The sequence below is a fragment of the Mustela nigripes genome, chromosome 14 (genome assembly GCF_022355385.1).
Source record: "Mustela nigripes isolate SB6536 chromosome 14, MUSNIG.SB6536, whole genome shotgun sequence".
NCBI classification, from domain to species: Eukaryota; Metazoa; Chordata; class Mammalia; order Carnivora; family Mustelidae; genus Mustela; species Mustela nigripes.
In genome coordinates, this window is record NC_081570.1 from 30,905,165 (window position 1) to 30,921,671 (window position 16,507).

General features: G+C 40.4%; 1 protein-coding gene across 5 annotated transcripts; it reads left to right on the forward strand.

The window, feature by feature from the left end:
* Positions 1–14,589, forward strand: ZFP69 (ZFP69 zinc finger protein). Of its 5 annotated transcripts, none has more exons than XM_059374290.1 (6): positions 1–90; positions 907–1,535; positions 2,834–2,919; positions 8,326–8,452; positions 8,982–9,095; positions 13,223–14,589. In XM_059374290.1, exons 2-6 carry the CDS (start codon positions 1,409–1,411, stop codon positions 14,353–14,355), a joined length of 1,587 nt encoding a protein of 528 aa, XP_059230273.1. In that variant the 5' UTR covers positions 1–90; positions 907–1,408; the 3' UTR covers positions 14,356–14,589. The 5 variants fall into 5 exon arrangements, with proteins under 5 accessions (XP_059230273.1, XP_059230272.1, XP_059230275.1 ...); XM_059374289.1 differs by having other exon boundaries at positions 1,058–1,535; XM_059374292.1 differs by having other exon boundaries at positions 1,058–1,535; positions 8,982–9,080.
* The last annotated feature ends 1,918 nt before the right edge of the window (positions 14,590–16,507 follow it).

The following is a 16,507-nucleotide window of genomic DNA, read 5'->3' on the forward strand; positions in this document are numbered from 1 at the left end:
GGGGCCGCAGCCTCTGTCCCGGGGAGACACAGCCAGGAGCAGTGAGGAGGGACAGCTTCCAAATGATGCTTGGAAAGTTTCCCCACTTTGGTAACTAGACGTTTACTTTTCTGTATGCGGGGCAGGATATTTCCGCGTGCTCCAGCCCGCGGGATGCAGCTCCTTTCTGTGCATCGAGCGGGCTCAATTTGGGGCCGAGTAGGGGGCCCGTAAACTACGTACCCTTCCTCACAAACTTCAAAAAGTTGGGCCGGCTCCCTTTGCTCGGAACTCGGACTGTGCGTGGGGAGCCAAATGTGCTGGACCAGGTCGCTGCGGAGGCACCTGCTCGAACCCCAGGGCGTTGGTTGGGATGATAGATTTGAGTTGTGTCCAGATTTTCCTGTTACAAACAGTTCTGCAGTAGTCCTCATGATTCTCAGTGTACTGTACTTCCTCCGTCTGAACATCCCCCTCCCCCATTTTAACATGTCTGAAACCAGGAGGCATTTTAACAGGTTAGAAGGACTTGCCAGCTGCTGGCCATCTGCGTGGGTGGGGATATGTCTGGCGCTTTTGGGGCATGTGAACATGCAGCTGTGTCATTATTCCAGCCTTATGACACTTGAACTTTAAATTGAAGTCTCTAGTTGTTTTTAAAAAGTAGTTTGAAAAGATAATGCTGTGATGCAGCATTAAAACAAAAGGTTTATAGTAATATTTATTACGGGTTTTCTGCATGCCTGACATTGTTTCAATTAGTATTACAGCGCTATAAAGTAGAATTGTTATCCCCATTTTATAGGTGAAGAAACTGAAGCTCAGAGAGTTGAAATGCCTTAGAGCTTTTAAGTCCAAGTGTCAGGATGCTAGCCCAGGCTGTCTGATTTCAAAGCTTGTTCTCTTAACTCCAAAACCTGTATCCAGGCAGAAGATGCATGCAACTCACAAAGAGGGACGTCAAGGCAGCGTCTACGCTTGTATGTGCATATGGAACTTGGAGACAGACGCATCCAAGAGCATTGATCATACTTATTCCCACATTGATGCCAAATCTTTGTTTTTGGATCTTTTGCAGTTTGAAATATATTTTTGCACGTTCTGGAATTCTGACTGTGTGTTGGGTGCTTCTGGATTCCTCTTCTGCCTTTTGCTCCTCTAGAAGAATATAGAGGCATGCACTCAAACCTACTCAAATGGCTGCCTCCCAGGGTGGCTGTACTTAATCTAAGAGAGAAGTCAGTTTTTCAGAGTTAAAGTCACCTGAACCTCTAGGAGCCCACAGCCTCTGGTGCCACAGGGACACACCAAAGTTCCAAGGGCAGGAGATTGTGCTCAGAGGAGACGACACACCTGTGAAGACTTTCAATAGAGGTTCTGGTGGTTTTTCTCACCAGAAGTGGACAAGTTCTGTCGGGTGGGCAGCATCATGCTACAGCAGCTCCTGATCACCCTGCCCACGGAGGCCAGCACCTGGGTGAAGCTGCGCCATCCAAAGAAGGCCAAGGAGATGGCACCCTTGTGGGAGGATGTGACTAAGATGTTTGAAGGAGAAGGTGAGAATAGACTGATGGAGGGGAATGGGGAAAGAAGAATTCACATTTTGTGTGTGAAAAGATAGGTACACATTTCGCTGAGGTGGTCTCTTGGGGAGAAAATTGGGGGAAAGCAGGTCTTTGGGGTTCATGCTTGTGACTTTTGGGAAGGGGATCGCTATGAGAGGAAATGTGGGGCTCTCAGCATGGGCTCCTTGTTTCCATGTGCTCCATGCTGCTCCCGTCTCCAGTCCTCAGATCCAGCACACAACAGTGGCTCCCAAGTATATAGGATTCCCAGACAGTGGGGTCAAAGGTTTCCACTCCCTAATGCCCTCCCAAAGTCTTCCTTAATCAGTTTTGGTCATTCTGGCCCAAAGCCAATGTTTTTCAAAAGGAGCCTTTCTTTTCTTCTGAGAGGAAGGAATGACATGCTTGATGATTCCCAATTTATAGGAGGTCAGTGGGAAACAAGTCCAAGGTTACACATTATCTGGTGGTCTGGTCAGGACAGATACATGGACACAGGAATTTATGTGTCTCACGTGGTCTCTTAGTTCATGCCTTTAACACTTCAAGTCCTACTGATACCGATTCTCGCTGCAGCAGGCAGGGACCTTCCTAAGGATCTTGACCGATGGCAAAATGAATAATAATCTCCAATGCTTATTATTAATTGGTGGAGATGGACACATATCCAGGTCAAAATAATAGAAAGTAGCCTAAGAAAGTGCTATGGTAAACTTCTTTTGGAAGACAAGAGACGGGAAACATACTTTTGATTGTATTTATTGGAGAAATTTTCACAAAGCAGATAGCATTGACTTGGGCCTTGAAAGATGTCTACATTTCTTATGGACGATTTGGGGAAGGGTACAGAAATGACTGCCTTAAAGAGTGGTTCAGAGAGTGGGTACTGTCCTAGTCTGACTGAGGGCCAAGAATGTGGTCAGCATATAGGATGGATGAAGGATGGTGGATAGCATCTGGGAAAGGATGCTTCTGGTGAGTCGTAGAGCACCTTAAAGGCGATGGGAAGTGTTTGGATTTTTCTTTCTTGTCAGAAACCTTTGAAACAGAGGAGTGGCCTGATAGATCTGTGCTTTTGGACCAGCGTTGACCACTGGGACATGTTAATGCCCAAAGCAACGCACTGTGGACCCTCCTCGTTAAGGAGGCTCCGACTGCTCTGAGTTGCCCTAAGTGTCCCTCTTTGTGAATGTTTTGAGAGAAAAGCCGTGTTCAGCAGATCTGGAGGCAGTTTTTCTATTTGGGATCTATGAGGAGATGCATGCCTCATAGCTCTTTCCCTTCTTTAGCGCTGCTGTCTCAGGATGCCGATGAGACCCAAGAAGAAAGTTTGAAGGATGAAGTCACGTCTGGGTCCCGAGCAGCAGAATCTCAGGTGGGTTGGTTTCCTTTCATTTTCTTGACATGCTGTTTGGTTTTTAGGGCTTTAACTTGCCTTTTTTTTTTTTTTTTTTTTTTTTTTTTTTTTTAAGTGTGAGAGGGTGTTGAGGCTAACAGATTCAACATAGGGAGCTCTTATACAGAAAACTGGGCTGCACTGGTGGCCATTCCCCTACTCATCGTAGCTTCCCTCCTATTTTTTTTTAAGATTTTATTCATTTATTTGACAGAGATCACAAGTAGGCACAGAGGTAGGCAGAGAGAGAGAGGAGGAAGCAGGCTCCCGGCTGAGCAGAGAGCCCAACATAGGGCTCGATCCCAGGACCCTGGGATTATGACCTGAGCTGAAGGCAGAGGCTTTAACCCACTGAGCCACCCAGGTGCCCCACTTCCCTCCTATTAACTCTTGTTTGTGACCAACATCTAGATTTAACGCTGTGCTGATTTCTGTAGAGAAAGTGAAATGAGTGATCGAATTCTAGCCCCTAAAAACGAACAGATATTACTTGGAGTCTAAGATGTACATCAATTTTTTGAGTATTTAATATTCAGTATTTCATATTCAATATTTTTGGAGTATTTTGAGTATTCAGAAACAAACTTTGCTAAGAGAGAAGAAGGTTCTGACATTCTTATGGGCCAAACACATGTCACTGGTGAACTTGAGTATTAGGAACAGAGGTCACACTTCAACCAAAGGAGAAGCGAATGGGGAAGAAGTGGTCTGGCCACACGGCGCACGCTTCAGACAGGGTGGGCAGTTCTCATGGGCTGTCCTCACTGCCTCCTGGAAGGATAGGAGAAACAGGAGGAAAATTGTAGAATGAATGAGAAAGGAAGACTGTTAAAGATCAGATGTTTTTCAATGACAGAAGAGTTTTAAGTGAAAAGAACTTGGGTTCTGAAGTTAGATGGTACAGGATTTGAACTTTGCTCTTGTATTTATTTGCTTGTCAATCAGGGGCCATTTTTTCCAGCTGTTTACAATCCCAGTTTCCTCAGCTGATTCAGATGCTGATTCCTTCTAGGATGGAAATGCATTTCAGAGTTATTTACAGCAGTAAGGAAGAAGTTACAATAATCTAATTGTTTAAAGAGTATCTTTACATTGTACAGTCTGAAATTCCTTGCCTCTCGACATTTATCAAAAAACTGATGGGATTCTTAGTGCTAGGAAAAGATGAAATTTTTTAAAAAATGGAGCTACAATTTAAGTATAGGAAAATATAGTTAAGAAAGTGTATAGTTCTATTTGGGCATGTGTATGTACCCTGTAACCAAAATATAGACCATTTCCATCATCTCAGGAAGTTCCCTCAGGCCCCTTTCCAATCAAATCTTTGCTTCATTCTGAGTAGAGAGTACATGGGATCTCTGTGTTATTTTTTTTCACCCAGAATAATATTTTTTTTTATTAAGTTCAATTAGCCAACGTATAGTACATCACTAGTTTTTGATGTAGTGTTCACTGATTCATTAGTTGTGTATAACACCCATTGCTCATCAGATCACGTGCCCTTCTTAATGCCCATCATCTCACACCATCCCCCACCCCACCCTCCCTTCTGCAACCCTCAGCTTGTTTCCCAGAGTCCAGAGTCTTTCATGGTTGTCTCCCTCTCTGATTTCTTCCCATTCAGTTTTCTCTCCCTTCCCCTATTGTCCTCTGTGCTATTCCTTATGTTCCACATATGAGTTCAACCACATGATAACTGTCTTTCTTGGTTTGACTCATTCACTTAGCATAATACCCTCCAGTTCCATCCATGTTGATACAAATGGTAGGTCTTCATCCTTTCTAATGACAGAGTAATATTCTAGTAATATTCTAGTGTGTATATGGACCACATCTTCTCTATCCATTCATCTGTTGAAGGGCATCTCAGCTCCTTCCACAGTTTGGCTATTGTAGACACTGGCGTTCTTGTTCCCCTTCTTTTCACTATGTGTGTCTGTGTTATTTCTTACAACTCTATGGGAATCTATATCTCAAAATAAAAAGTTTAAAAAAGAATTTATATTCTGCGGTTGATAGTTATAGTGTTCTATAAATGTCTGTTAGTTTAAGTTGGCTAAATAGGTTGTTCCAATCTGAATCCTTGATACATTTCTGCCTACTTGTATCAGTTACTGAGAAAGGAATATTAAAATCTATATTGTGGTTTTGTCTCTACCTCCCTTTAGTTCTGTCAGCTCTGTTTTGGGTTCTGTTATCAGATGCATTAATGCCTAGGATGGTTGCCTTCTTTTTTTTTTTTTTACGATTTTATTTATTTATTTGACAGAGAAAGATCACAAGTAGGCAGAGAGGCAGGCAGGGGTGGGGGAAGCAGGCTCCCTGCTGAGCAGAGAGCCTGATGCGGGGCTTGATCCCAGGACCCTGAGATCATGACCTGAGCCAAAGGCAGAGTCTTAACCCATTGAGCCACCCAGATGCCCCAAAGGTTGCCTCCTTGATGAACTGACAGTTTATAAGCTGTGTCTTTTGTATGGCTTGTAATATTCCTTCTCCTAGGTCCGCTTTGTCTAATTTAACTATAGTTCTTCCAGTGTTCCTTTAGTTACTGCTTGTAGGGCATAGCTTTTTCAATTCTTTTGCTTTTAACCTTATCTGCGTCTTTATATTTAGAGTGCGACTTTCCACATAGCCATGTCTTGCTTGTTTCATGCATTTACAGTTACCATAATCCTTGATACGGTTGGATTTAAGTGTTATTCTTGGTCTTCATTTGCTGTTCACGCATCTTTGTTTCTTTGACCCTCTTCTGCATCCTCTTGGATTGCATATTTTTTTAATATTCCACTTTATATCCCCTGAATGCTTTTTAGCTATACTTGTTTGATTTGCGTTTAGTGGTTGTCCTGGCCATTACAATACACATTATTAACGTGTCACAGTTGAATTACTATTACACGATTTCACATACGGTATGAAAACCTCGTATTTCCAATTACTCATTCCCATTCTTTGTATATTGTTATACATTTCACTTCACATGTTATAAGCTCCACAGTACATTGTTCTTATTTTTATTTTTAAAAAAGATTTATTTTTTTATGTTAGAGTTTACACGTGTGCATGCAAGCGGAGAAGAGGGGCAGAGGGAGAGAGAGAATCAGGTAGGCTCCCCACTGAGAGCACATTCCCCTCTTATTTTTATTTTTAATAGTAAATTGTTCTTAAGATACTAAGAAAAGAAGGGGTGCCTGGGTAGCACAGTCAGTTAAGCGTCTGCCCTCAGCGCAGGTCTTGGACCCAGGATCCTGGGATTGAGCCCCATGTTGCGCTCCTTGCTCTGCAGGGAGCCTGCTTCTCCCTTTCTCTCTGCCCATCCTCCCCACTCATGCTCACGTGCACTCACTCTCTCTCTCTCAAATAAATAAAATCTTTAAAGGAAAAAGAAATTAAGTAAAGGGAAAAAAAGCCCGGTTGTCTTTTCCTGTTGTCTTCCTCCTTGAGAAGATTTTGCTGGATGTAGAACTGTAGGGTGCCTTTTTTTTTTTCTTTTTAGCACTTTAAAGTGTTCCACGATCCTTTAGCTTATACTGTTTTGAATAAAAAGTCAGCTGTTACTATTCTCTCCCTTTAGGTGACATGCCTTTCTGTTTGTTTATACCATCTTCTCTTGTTTTTCTGTTCCTCCTTTCCTACCTTCTTCTGATCTTCCCTTTTGTCTTTGCCTTTCAGCAGTTTTTCTACGATGTGCCTAGGGATGATTTTCTTTGAATTTATTCTTTTGGGGGTTTGCTGAGCTTCTTGGATCTGTGGCTAGATTTTTTTTTTTTTCTGTCAAATTTGGAAAATTTTCAGCCTTTGTTTCTTAGTATTTTTTCTGCCCATTCTTTTATCTCCTGAGGTTCTAATTACATGTATATTAAACCACTTGGTATTATCCTGGGTTATTTGTTTTTTCCTCTTGCTTCAGTTTGGATAATATCTATTGACCTCTTGAGTTTCAAGTTTCACAGATCTTGTCTTTGTCAGGGTTCAATCTGCCACTAAGTCCATTCAGTGGATTTTTCTCATTTGTAGAATTTTCATTTAATTCTTTAGCATTTTTCTCTCTTCCTCAATTTTCCATGTTTTCAGCTATTCTAACCTTTATTTATTTATTTATTTATTTTGAGTGAGAGAGCAAGCAGGGGCAGGAAGGGGCAGAGGGAAAGGGAAAGATCTCAGAGGCTCTCAAGCAGGCTCTATGCCCAGCACAGAGCCCTACATTGGGCATGATCTCACGACCCTGAGATCATGACTTGAACTAAAATCAAGAGTTGGATGTTTAACCAACTGAGCCACCCAGGTGCCCTTCTATCCATACTTTACTGTAAATTTTTAACATATATTTTAATAATTGCTTTAAACTTCTTGTCTGCTAATTCCAATGACTTGGTCACCTATGGGTTTACTTCTATTGATTTTTGTTTTCTTGATTCTAGATCAGATTTCTTCCTCCTTCACATGTGTAACAGGGTTTTTTTTTTGTTTTTTTTTTTGTTTGTTTGTTTGTTTTTAGTAGTTCAGATATTGGATATTAAAGGACAGTGGGGGATGAAATATAGTTTGTTTAGTTCTGTTTATTTCCAGGAGACTAAGCCCTTTCCTCTGTCTGGTGGTTAAGGTGAGGGCCTGATTATTCATATTCCCCCTAGAGCTCTGGCTGAGGTAACTTTTATTTGGTGAGTTCGCTTCCGATTAACCCCAACTACAGAAGCCCATGCCACCACAGCTGGGGTGGAGGGGCACTGATCTTTTTTAGATCTTCGAGTATTTGAGCTAGGAAGGGGGTCAGACTGCAGTTTCAGATGGCTTTAATCATCTTTGCATTAAACTCCAGTGGGGCCCCAGAATGTAAGCTCAGCAGGAATGCATTGGTTTCATGACAGTAAGGGTTGAAAGCCTCTCTCTCCTTCCCTCCCCACTCCGAAGCCTCTCTAATCTCATCTCCTACTCCTTCCTTCACCACCCTCCGCCATTGATGCTCACTCTCCTATTCCTGAGACAAGCTAAGGATGCTCTCATTTTAGGTCCTTTGTACCTGCCTGGAATGCTGTCCCTTCAGATCTCCACAGAGCTCTCCCTCACTGAATTCATGTCTCTGATCAGATACCACTTTTTTTGAGAGACCTTCCCCTACCATCCTGCATAGAAAATCGTCCTCTCCCCTCACCATGTTCTCCATGTTCCTCCCTTATCCTGCTTAATTTTTTTCGAAGGCACGTATGACCATCTGTTTTTCTAAGTATTTATTGATGATAATCTCTAGAGGATTTTCAACCACTTCCAGAGGAGGCTTTCAGTAGGACTAGTTTAGAATCTCTCAGAACTTAGAATTCTCTCAGAACTCCTTGGACCTTGATGGAGGTGGACTCTGTCTGAAAAGGAATATATTCAATATTCTAGGAACTGTTGACCTTCAAGGACATATCCGTGGACTTCACCCAGGAGGAATGGGGACAACTGCCCCTTGCTCACCGGAATCTGTACCGGGAGGTGATGCTGGAGAACTATGGGAACTTGGTCTCAGTGGGTAAGGACGGGTGAGACAGTCACCCAGAAAACCTGCCCATTATAGGAGAGTCATTATTTCTAAATTATCAAATGTTGTGGATTCCCTGGAGTTTGGCCTTGGGTTTCTTTCTTTTCTTTTTTTTAAAAATATTTTATTTATTTATTTGACAGGCAGAGATCACAAGTAGGCAGAGAATAGGGCAGAGAGAGAGAGAGAGAGAGAGGAAGCAGGCTCCCCGCTGACCAGAGAGCCCAATGTGGGGCTCGATCCCAGGGGTCATGACCTGAGCCGAAGGCAGAGGCTCCAAACCACTGAGCCACCCAGGAGCCCCTTGCCTTGGGTTTTGTATTAGAGATGTCTCATTCCTTGGGGATACAGCTTTACTTGGTAGAGATAGAATAGAAATATATTCTGTGGTGCCCCTTTACATCTTTAGAGACCCTGAATATCAGAGGACTAGAATGACATTCTGGGGATGGCTCTTAGAACCCAACATAAGCATTCATGCTTCTTTTTCTTCTTCTTCTTCTTCTTTTTACTTTATAAGCAGGATATCAACTTTCCAAACCTAGTGTGATATCCCAGTTGGAGAAAGGACAAGAACCATGGATGACAGAGAAAGAAGGCCCAGAAGATCCCAGTTCCGGTGAGACTAAGACAGGTAGTACATTTTAATATGTAGGCTCGAGTCCCTGAATTCTTCCCACAGCCCCTGGACAGGACATGCGTTAAACCTGACTTCACCCCCGCCTCTGTTTCTTTCCCCTGACCTTGCAACAGTCTCTTCGCAGTTGGAGGGAAGGGAATCTTGTCTTCATTAAGGTTAAACTTGACTTTCCCTCTTTTCTTCAGTATCCTGACCTCTGAATTGAAAGCTCCTTTTTCTAAGCAGTAAGTTTGTGCATGGTCTCTCCTCACAGGAAACACCTCTTTTCAGGAGTCTCACTGCATTTGACAGTTCTTTAATTTTCTCTCTTGCATTCTATTTCTACTTTTTGCTAACTTCCATTTTACAGTTTCAGCTTTGATTCTCAGTCTCTTTTAAACTCATGTGTCTTTTGTATTTTTGTAACTACTGTATGAAAATTCTTGCAAGAGAAATCACCACAGGATACTTTCTCCCCAAATTCAGTGGTCCTTAACCATCTCCTTAAATTTTGTTTTACTATGAAATATTTTAGGTGTTCAGTAAGGGATAGAGAACATTGTAACAAACTTCTATGTAGCTTCCAACTAGATTAAGATAAAAAAGAGTTGAAGCCCTGCTGTGACCCTTACCTTTTCAAATAACTAGCTCTTCAGAGTTTAAATATAGTCATTTTCATACGTGTCTTCATACTTTTATTACATGTGTATATCCCAAAACAATATATAATTTTGTTTTGCATGTTCTTATTCTTTCAATAAATCGTGTATATACTTCTACTTACTTCTCTCATTCAACATGGTTGCTATTTGTGTTGCTCTAGTTCTTTTCTTCCATTGAATCAATAAACCACAGTTTATTTAGCCATTTTCCTATTAATACGCATTTATATTGTTTCTGAGATTGAGGGTTACCAAGATGCAGTGTCTTCCTGTGTACATAGGCAAGGATTTCTGAGATGTCTGGTGGGAGCAAAATTGTTGGGTCATGGTATATATGCACCTTCATTTTGTTGCGCTACAAAGCAGTTGCATCAATTTGTACTCCAATCAGCAAGCTTTAAGAGTTTCCAGAGCAAATTTTAAAATTATCGTAAGGGTGCCTGGGTGGCTCAGTCAGTTGAACATCCGACTCTTCATTTCAGCTCAGGTCAGGATCTCAGGGCCGTGGAATCAGGCCCATCTCAGACTCAACACTCAGCGTGGAATCTGCTCCAGATTCTTTCTCCCCTCTGACTGCACCCCTCAAATAAGTAAAGTTTTTAAAAAATAAATAAATAAATAAAATTATTGTGAATTTATGGATGAGTATGGTATCTTGTTGTGTCTTTCATTTTCCTGATTACTAGTAAGAGGAGCGTACTTTTCATGTTTATTGACCATCTAGAATTCTCGTATGTAAATTGTTTATGTCCTTTGCCAATTTTCTATTATTATCTCTTTTCTGGATCATAGAAAAATAATGTAATATTTATTGTCTTAAATTTTTAAAATTTGGATATTCATATTCAGAATTAATTCACCTGGAATTATTTTATATGTAGTATGAGGTGAGGATCTACTTTGACTTTTTCCACATGGATGATCAGTCCAGGAACTATTTATTTAATAGTTAATGACACTCTGTTACCTCTCAAGCTTCCTTATATACTTGGTTCTGTTGTAGGCACTCTGCATTCTGTTCTGTTTTTCTATTCTAGCCCTACTCTAATGGCAAGCTAATTACTGTATTTCATTGTGAAACTGCGTATTTGATAGAGTTAGTTCTCCCATTTTGTTCTTCAAAGTTGTCCAGGTTATTCTTAGCCTCTTGCTTTTTCCATATAAATGAGTGCATCAGATTTCACACACACACACACACACACACACACACACACACACACAGTATGTGCATGTGCACAAATACTCCAGTGGTATTTTGATTGGAATAGAAGTGGATTTATAGATCAACTTTGGGGGGAATTAATATTATGATAACTGAATTTTATTATTCCAGAAACATGGTATATTGCTCCATTTATTGGTATTTCCTAACGTTTTAAAAAATAAATTTTCAGTATTTTCCCTATGAAGGTTTTCCTTCAAATTACATCTTTTAGGTTCATCTTGAAGACCTTATATTTTCCTATCATAGATAATGTATATATTATATTTTAAAAATATGTTTACTTATTTTAAGTATTTTATTTGCTTATTTGATAGAGAGGTAAAGAGAGCACAAGTAGGTGGAGTGGCAGGCAGTGGGAGAGGTAGAAACAGGCTCTCTGCTGAGCAGGGAATCCAATGTGGGCTCTGTCCCAGAACCCTGGGATCATGACCTGAGCCAAAGGCAGATGCTTGAACAACTGAGCCACCAAGGTGCCCTGATAGTATATTTTTAAATTATGTTTTCTGTTTGTTGGTGGTGTGTAATAGCATATTTGATGTTATATATTGATCTTATAGCTAGCCACCTTGTTTTCCTCCATTATTAATTCTAATAATTTGTTTATATATTCTCTTGGGTTTTCTTTTTTTCAACATCTCTCTTTCCCTGTCCTCTTCTCTTCTGCCTCCCATATTCAGGACTAGAATAAGAAGCCTACAGAAGGGCGCCTGGGTGGCTCAGTGACAGAGATCACTGATCTCTGTCAAATAAATAAATAAAATCTTAAAAAAAAAAAAAAAGAAGAAGAAGCCTACAGAACATAGACTCTATTATTGCCTTTAGTCATTAAGAATTTGGAAGTACTGGGGCGCCTGGGTGGCTCAGTTGGTTAAGTGACTGCCTTTGGCTCAGGTCACGATCCTGGAGTCCTGGGATTGAATCCCGCATTGTGCTAAGAATAACCTGGACAACTTTGAAGAACAAAATGGGAGAACTAACTCTATCAAATACGCAGTTTCACAATGAAATACAGCTCCCCGGAGAGTGTGCTTCTCCCTCTGACCTTCTCCCCTCTCGTGCTCTCTTACTCTCTCTCTCTCAAATAAATAAAATCTTTTAAAAAAGAATTTGGAAGTACTAATGATCCTTTTGTGTTGAACAAAAAAATCTTAAAAGAAGTTATATCTTTCAGGATACAGATCTGTCAGTTGAAACATTGGTAATATAAACAAATTATCAGGTAAAAAAGCTAGGCAGAATTCTGAAGGTTAAAAGATACTTCCAGGGGCACCTGGGTGGTTCAGTTAAGTGTTTGACTCTTGACTTTGGCTTAGGTCATGATCTCAGGGTTGTGAGATTGAGTTCCGCTGGGCATGGAGTAGAGCCTTCTTAAGATTCTGTCTCTCCCTCCCCCTCTGTTACTCCCCTCCCCCCTCAAAAAAGATAAAAGATGTTTTCATAGAACATAGCAATAATAGCAACATAGTCACGATTTCTTACAAATCTCCTTTCTAGGGACAGACTAATAACCACAGAAAGTAGAACAATAAATATTAATTAATACACTTCACTAAAAGCTTAATGTTTTTATGAAAGTTCTTAGTTCAGACCTTATTTTTTGAACAAGCTTCTCTTGCTGCTGCTCATGTGGGGAGATGGTTTTCTAACAGTAGTTGTCAATGAAAAAGATACTCATAAGCCATCACTCTGAAATTTCATAATTTAATATTAGAAAGAATAGGTCTAATGTGCTCAAATTTTACGCTGTATATTAAATCACACATTTTTCTTATTTACTGTTTCTTAACTTGCCGTTACCTTCCATGATTGCATCACCATATTCAGTTGTGCAGTTGACCCTTCAACAACACTGGTTTATACTACGTGGGTCCACTTATATGTGGATTTTTCACAGCACTATAAATGTATTTTTTCTTCCTTATAATTTAACATTTTCTCCTTATTGTAAGACTGTAGTGTATGATACATATAACATAAAATTTATTAATTGACTTATCAGTAAGGCTTCTAGGCAACAGGAGTCTATTAGTTGTTAAGTTCTGGGGGGGAGTCAAGAGTTATACTTGGATTTTTTTTTTTTTTACTGTGTTGGGGTAGGTATCCCAACCGCCATGTTGTTTAAGGGTCAACTGTAATCAGAACCTCGTACGTAATATGTGTAGTTATCCTAATTTCTATTTCCTACTCATTGCAATAATTGATTTTTCAAAGCATAATGAATAGGGGTTACTTGCATTTCTTTCCCTTTCTTTCAGACTCGAGGACTAAAAGAGAAACCGATGCATCAACTGCAAAGAACAGCATTTTACAGGAACAGTTTTATCATGGCATTATGATGGAAGGGTTCCTGAGAGATGATGGCATTTATTCCACACTGAGAAAAGTCTCTAAATATGCTGGTGACTTAGAAAGCCACCAGGAAACCCATGGGAGAGATGGAAGACAAGCCATCCTGACCCACAAGAAGAGTGGCCAAGAAACTAACAAATTTGGGGAAAATATTGTCAGTTCAAACGTTATTATAGAGCAGAGGCACCGTAAATGTGATACACCTAGAAAGAGGAACAAATACAAGTTAGACCTGATCAATCATCCGAGTTACATAAGAACAAAAACCTATGAATGTAACATATGTGAAAAAAACTTCAAACAACCCATTCATCTCACTGAACACATGAGAATTCATACTGGTGAAAAGCCTTTCAGGTGTAAGGAGTGTGGAAGGGCCTTCAGTCAAAGTGCATCCCTGACTACGCACCAGAGGATACATACTGGTGAGAAACCCTTTGAATGTGAAGAATGTGGCAAAGCTTTCCGACATCGCTCATCTCTGAATCAGCATCACAGAACTCACACTGGAGAGAAACCCTACGTGTGCGATAAATGTCAGAAAGCTTTCAGCCAGAACATCAGCTTGATCCAGCATCTGAGAACTCATTCTGGAGAGAAACCCTTTACGTGCAATGAATGTGGGAAAACCTTCCGGCAGGTCAGGCACCTTAGTGAACACATAAGAATTCACACTGGGGAGAAGCCCTACGCATGCACCGCGTGTTGTAAAACCTTTAGTCATAGAGCGTATCTAACACATCACCAGAGAATCCATACTGGGGAGAGACCCTACAAATGCAAGGAATGTGGGAAAGCCTTTAGGCAGAGGATACACCTTAGCAACCATAAAACTGTTCATACAGGAGTGAAAGCGTATGAATGCAGCCGCTGTGGAAAAGCCTACCGGCATGATTCCTCCTTTAAGAAACATCAGAGACACCACACTGGAGAAAAACCTTATGAGTGTAATGAGTGTGGAAAAGCCTTCAGCTATAACTCATCACTTAGCCGACACCATGAGATACACAGGAGGAATGCCTTTCGAAATAACATGTGAAAATAGATTACTCAACATGAGAACAAAAGCCAGCTCTAAATCAATGATTCTGTGTTTTTAAATTCCAGGATTCTGAATTTGAGTAATTGGTATCATGATGCCAGCTTTTAATTTTGCCCATTATGTAAATAAACAGTACACCAATAACTACTATCTACTAACACCTCCATACAAAGTACTTAATCAAGAATAAAGGATTTCCTTCAAATTAAATTCAGCATTATGGAGAGTGCACACATAATTGTTATCTTACTGATTTCATGGTGGATCAGTTGTTCTCCATGGCCATTCACTGATTTATAGACTAACAATTGGGATGAACTGTTGAAAATGTCACCACCCCTATTTTTTAAGTAAGCTTTTATTTTTTCAATGGGGAAACTTAAAAATGGGGTAAGGCTTAAAAGGCATAGACAGTCATATAAGGGAAGTCCTTTTCCTACATCCCCAAATTTTTTATAGAGGCAACCATTTTTTATAACTAATTTTTTTGTGTGTGCACCCTTCCAGAGATTTTTGTATTTATATCCAAGAGAATACAAATGAAGAGTTTTTCTTTTTAAGCATAACACATCTGCACTTTACTTTGATCATTTAATCATTTATTACAAAAGTCATTCCATATTAGTGGATAAAGTGCCTAATAGTTCCTTTTTACAACTGCTTAGTATTCTGTGGTTTGGATATACTTTAATTTATTTAGCCAGTCCACTATGGATGGACTTTTGGATTTCCATTCTTTTATTGCAATGAATAGTCTTAAACATTTTTTTTTTAATTTCTCAGACACGTAAGTAGACATGTAGGGTAAATTTTGAGAACTGGAATCTTACTAGAGGGCATGTGCATTTTTATGATGATATTGCCAAACTGGCCTTCATAGAGAGGTTGGACTGATCTATTTTCCTACCAGCAAGATAGAGAACTATAGGACCCACTTGATGCTGAAGCATGTCCTGGAGCATCTGCCCTTTTAATCATCAAAGAAGTATCCGTTTGTCTCAGTAACTTAGCCCAGAAGTACCAGCTGAGCTGCAGCCCCAGGGAGAGTGGTGCTTTCCATTCCTGGAGCCAGAGAAGAATCTGCATCTTCCTGAAGCCAAGCCCACCAAAATCTCAGCTGGAGGAGAAACCCTTTCTCCACCAACTACTCTAGTCCCTAATTTTGAGGCTGGAGCTGCCTGATCAGTGAGAGTCCCTTTGAGGAGGCCAATACACTTGTCATAGCAAGTAAAATTGTGGCTGCAGCCCTTCTGATGGGATGGAGGAACACGAACAATTGAGTCAGGGTACTCAGGATGGCAGGGTGTACCATGGATGATCAACCACACAGCCTTTTACAGGATGGTTATGTTAACAAGTTACAGTTAACACACGGAGGAAGACAGGAAAGAGGTAGGGTGTGACTTTCTAATAAGCATTAATGAATGAATGAGAACATAACTAACATTACTCATGTCTGAGAAAACAGAGCACCAAGATTAGGACCACATGGTTTTGTACGTGTTCATTTTTCAATTTGGTAAACATTTACCAAACGTATTACAGTTCAGTGATTCTGTGAAATAGTGATGGAGTTCCCCTTATCTCCATCCCATTGCCACGACTCGTGATAAACCAAAGCCTGGCACTTGGGCCCTCCTTTGTAACTAGTGCTACTTTATAGTTCCATCTCCTATTTTCCTCTTTCCCATGTGGGCTCTGGCTAAACAGATTAGTTGAGACTCTTTGATCAAATAACACAAATCATTTGGGGGTGATTTAAGTCTTAAAGTGGGAGTATTGTTAGAAAGATACTGAGGTATTCTGTAATTCATGGGCTGCAACACATTCTAACAGCAGACTTGAACTAGGACCTGAAGCACTTGAGAAAACCCAGGCAGCTTTCTCTCCACCTCTCACAGGAGCTTTTTCTTTTTTTTTTTTTTTTAACACCTTGTAGCAAATCACAGTTACCATCAGCTCCAGATTTTATATATTTTGTTTCCATCATCCAGAAAAAAGATAACTGTCTTCTTTTTCTTCTTTCCAACTTTAAAATCCTAGGGAAAGTCTCATATTGACCCAGCCAGGTCAGGTGCCCTCCTCTAGGTAGGCAGAGAACTTCTATGGGAACCGTGTGGATGGTGTGAATTGGGTGGGTGGTTTGGGG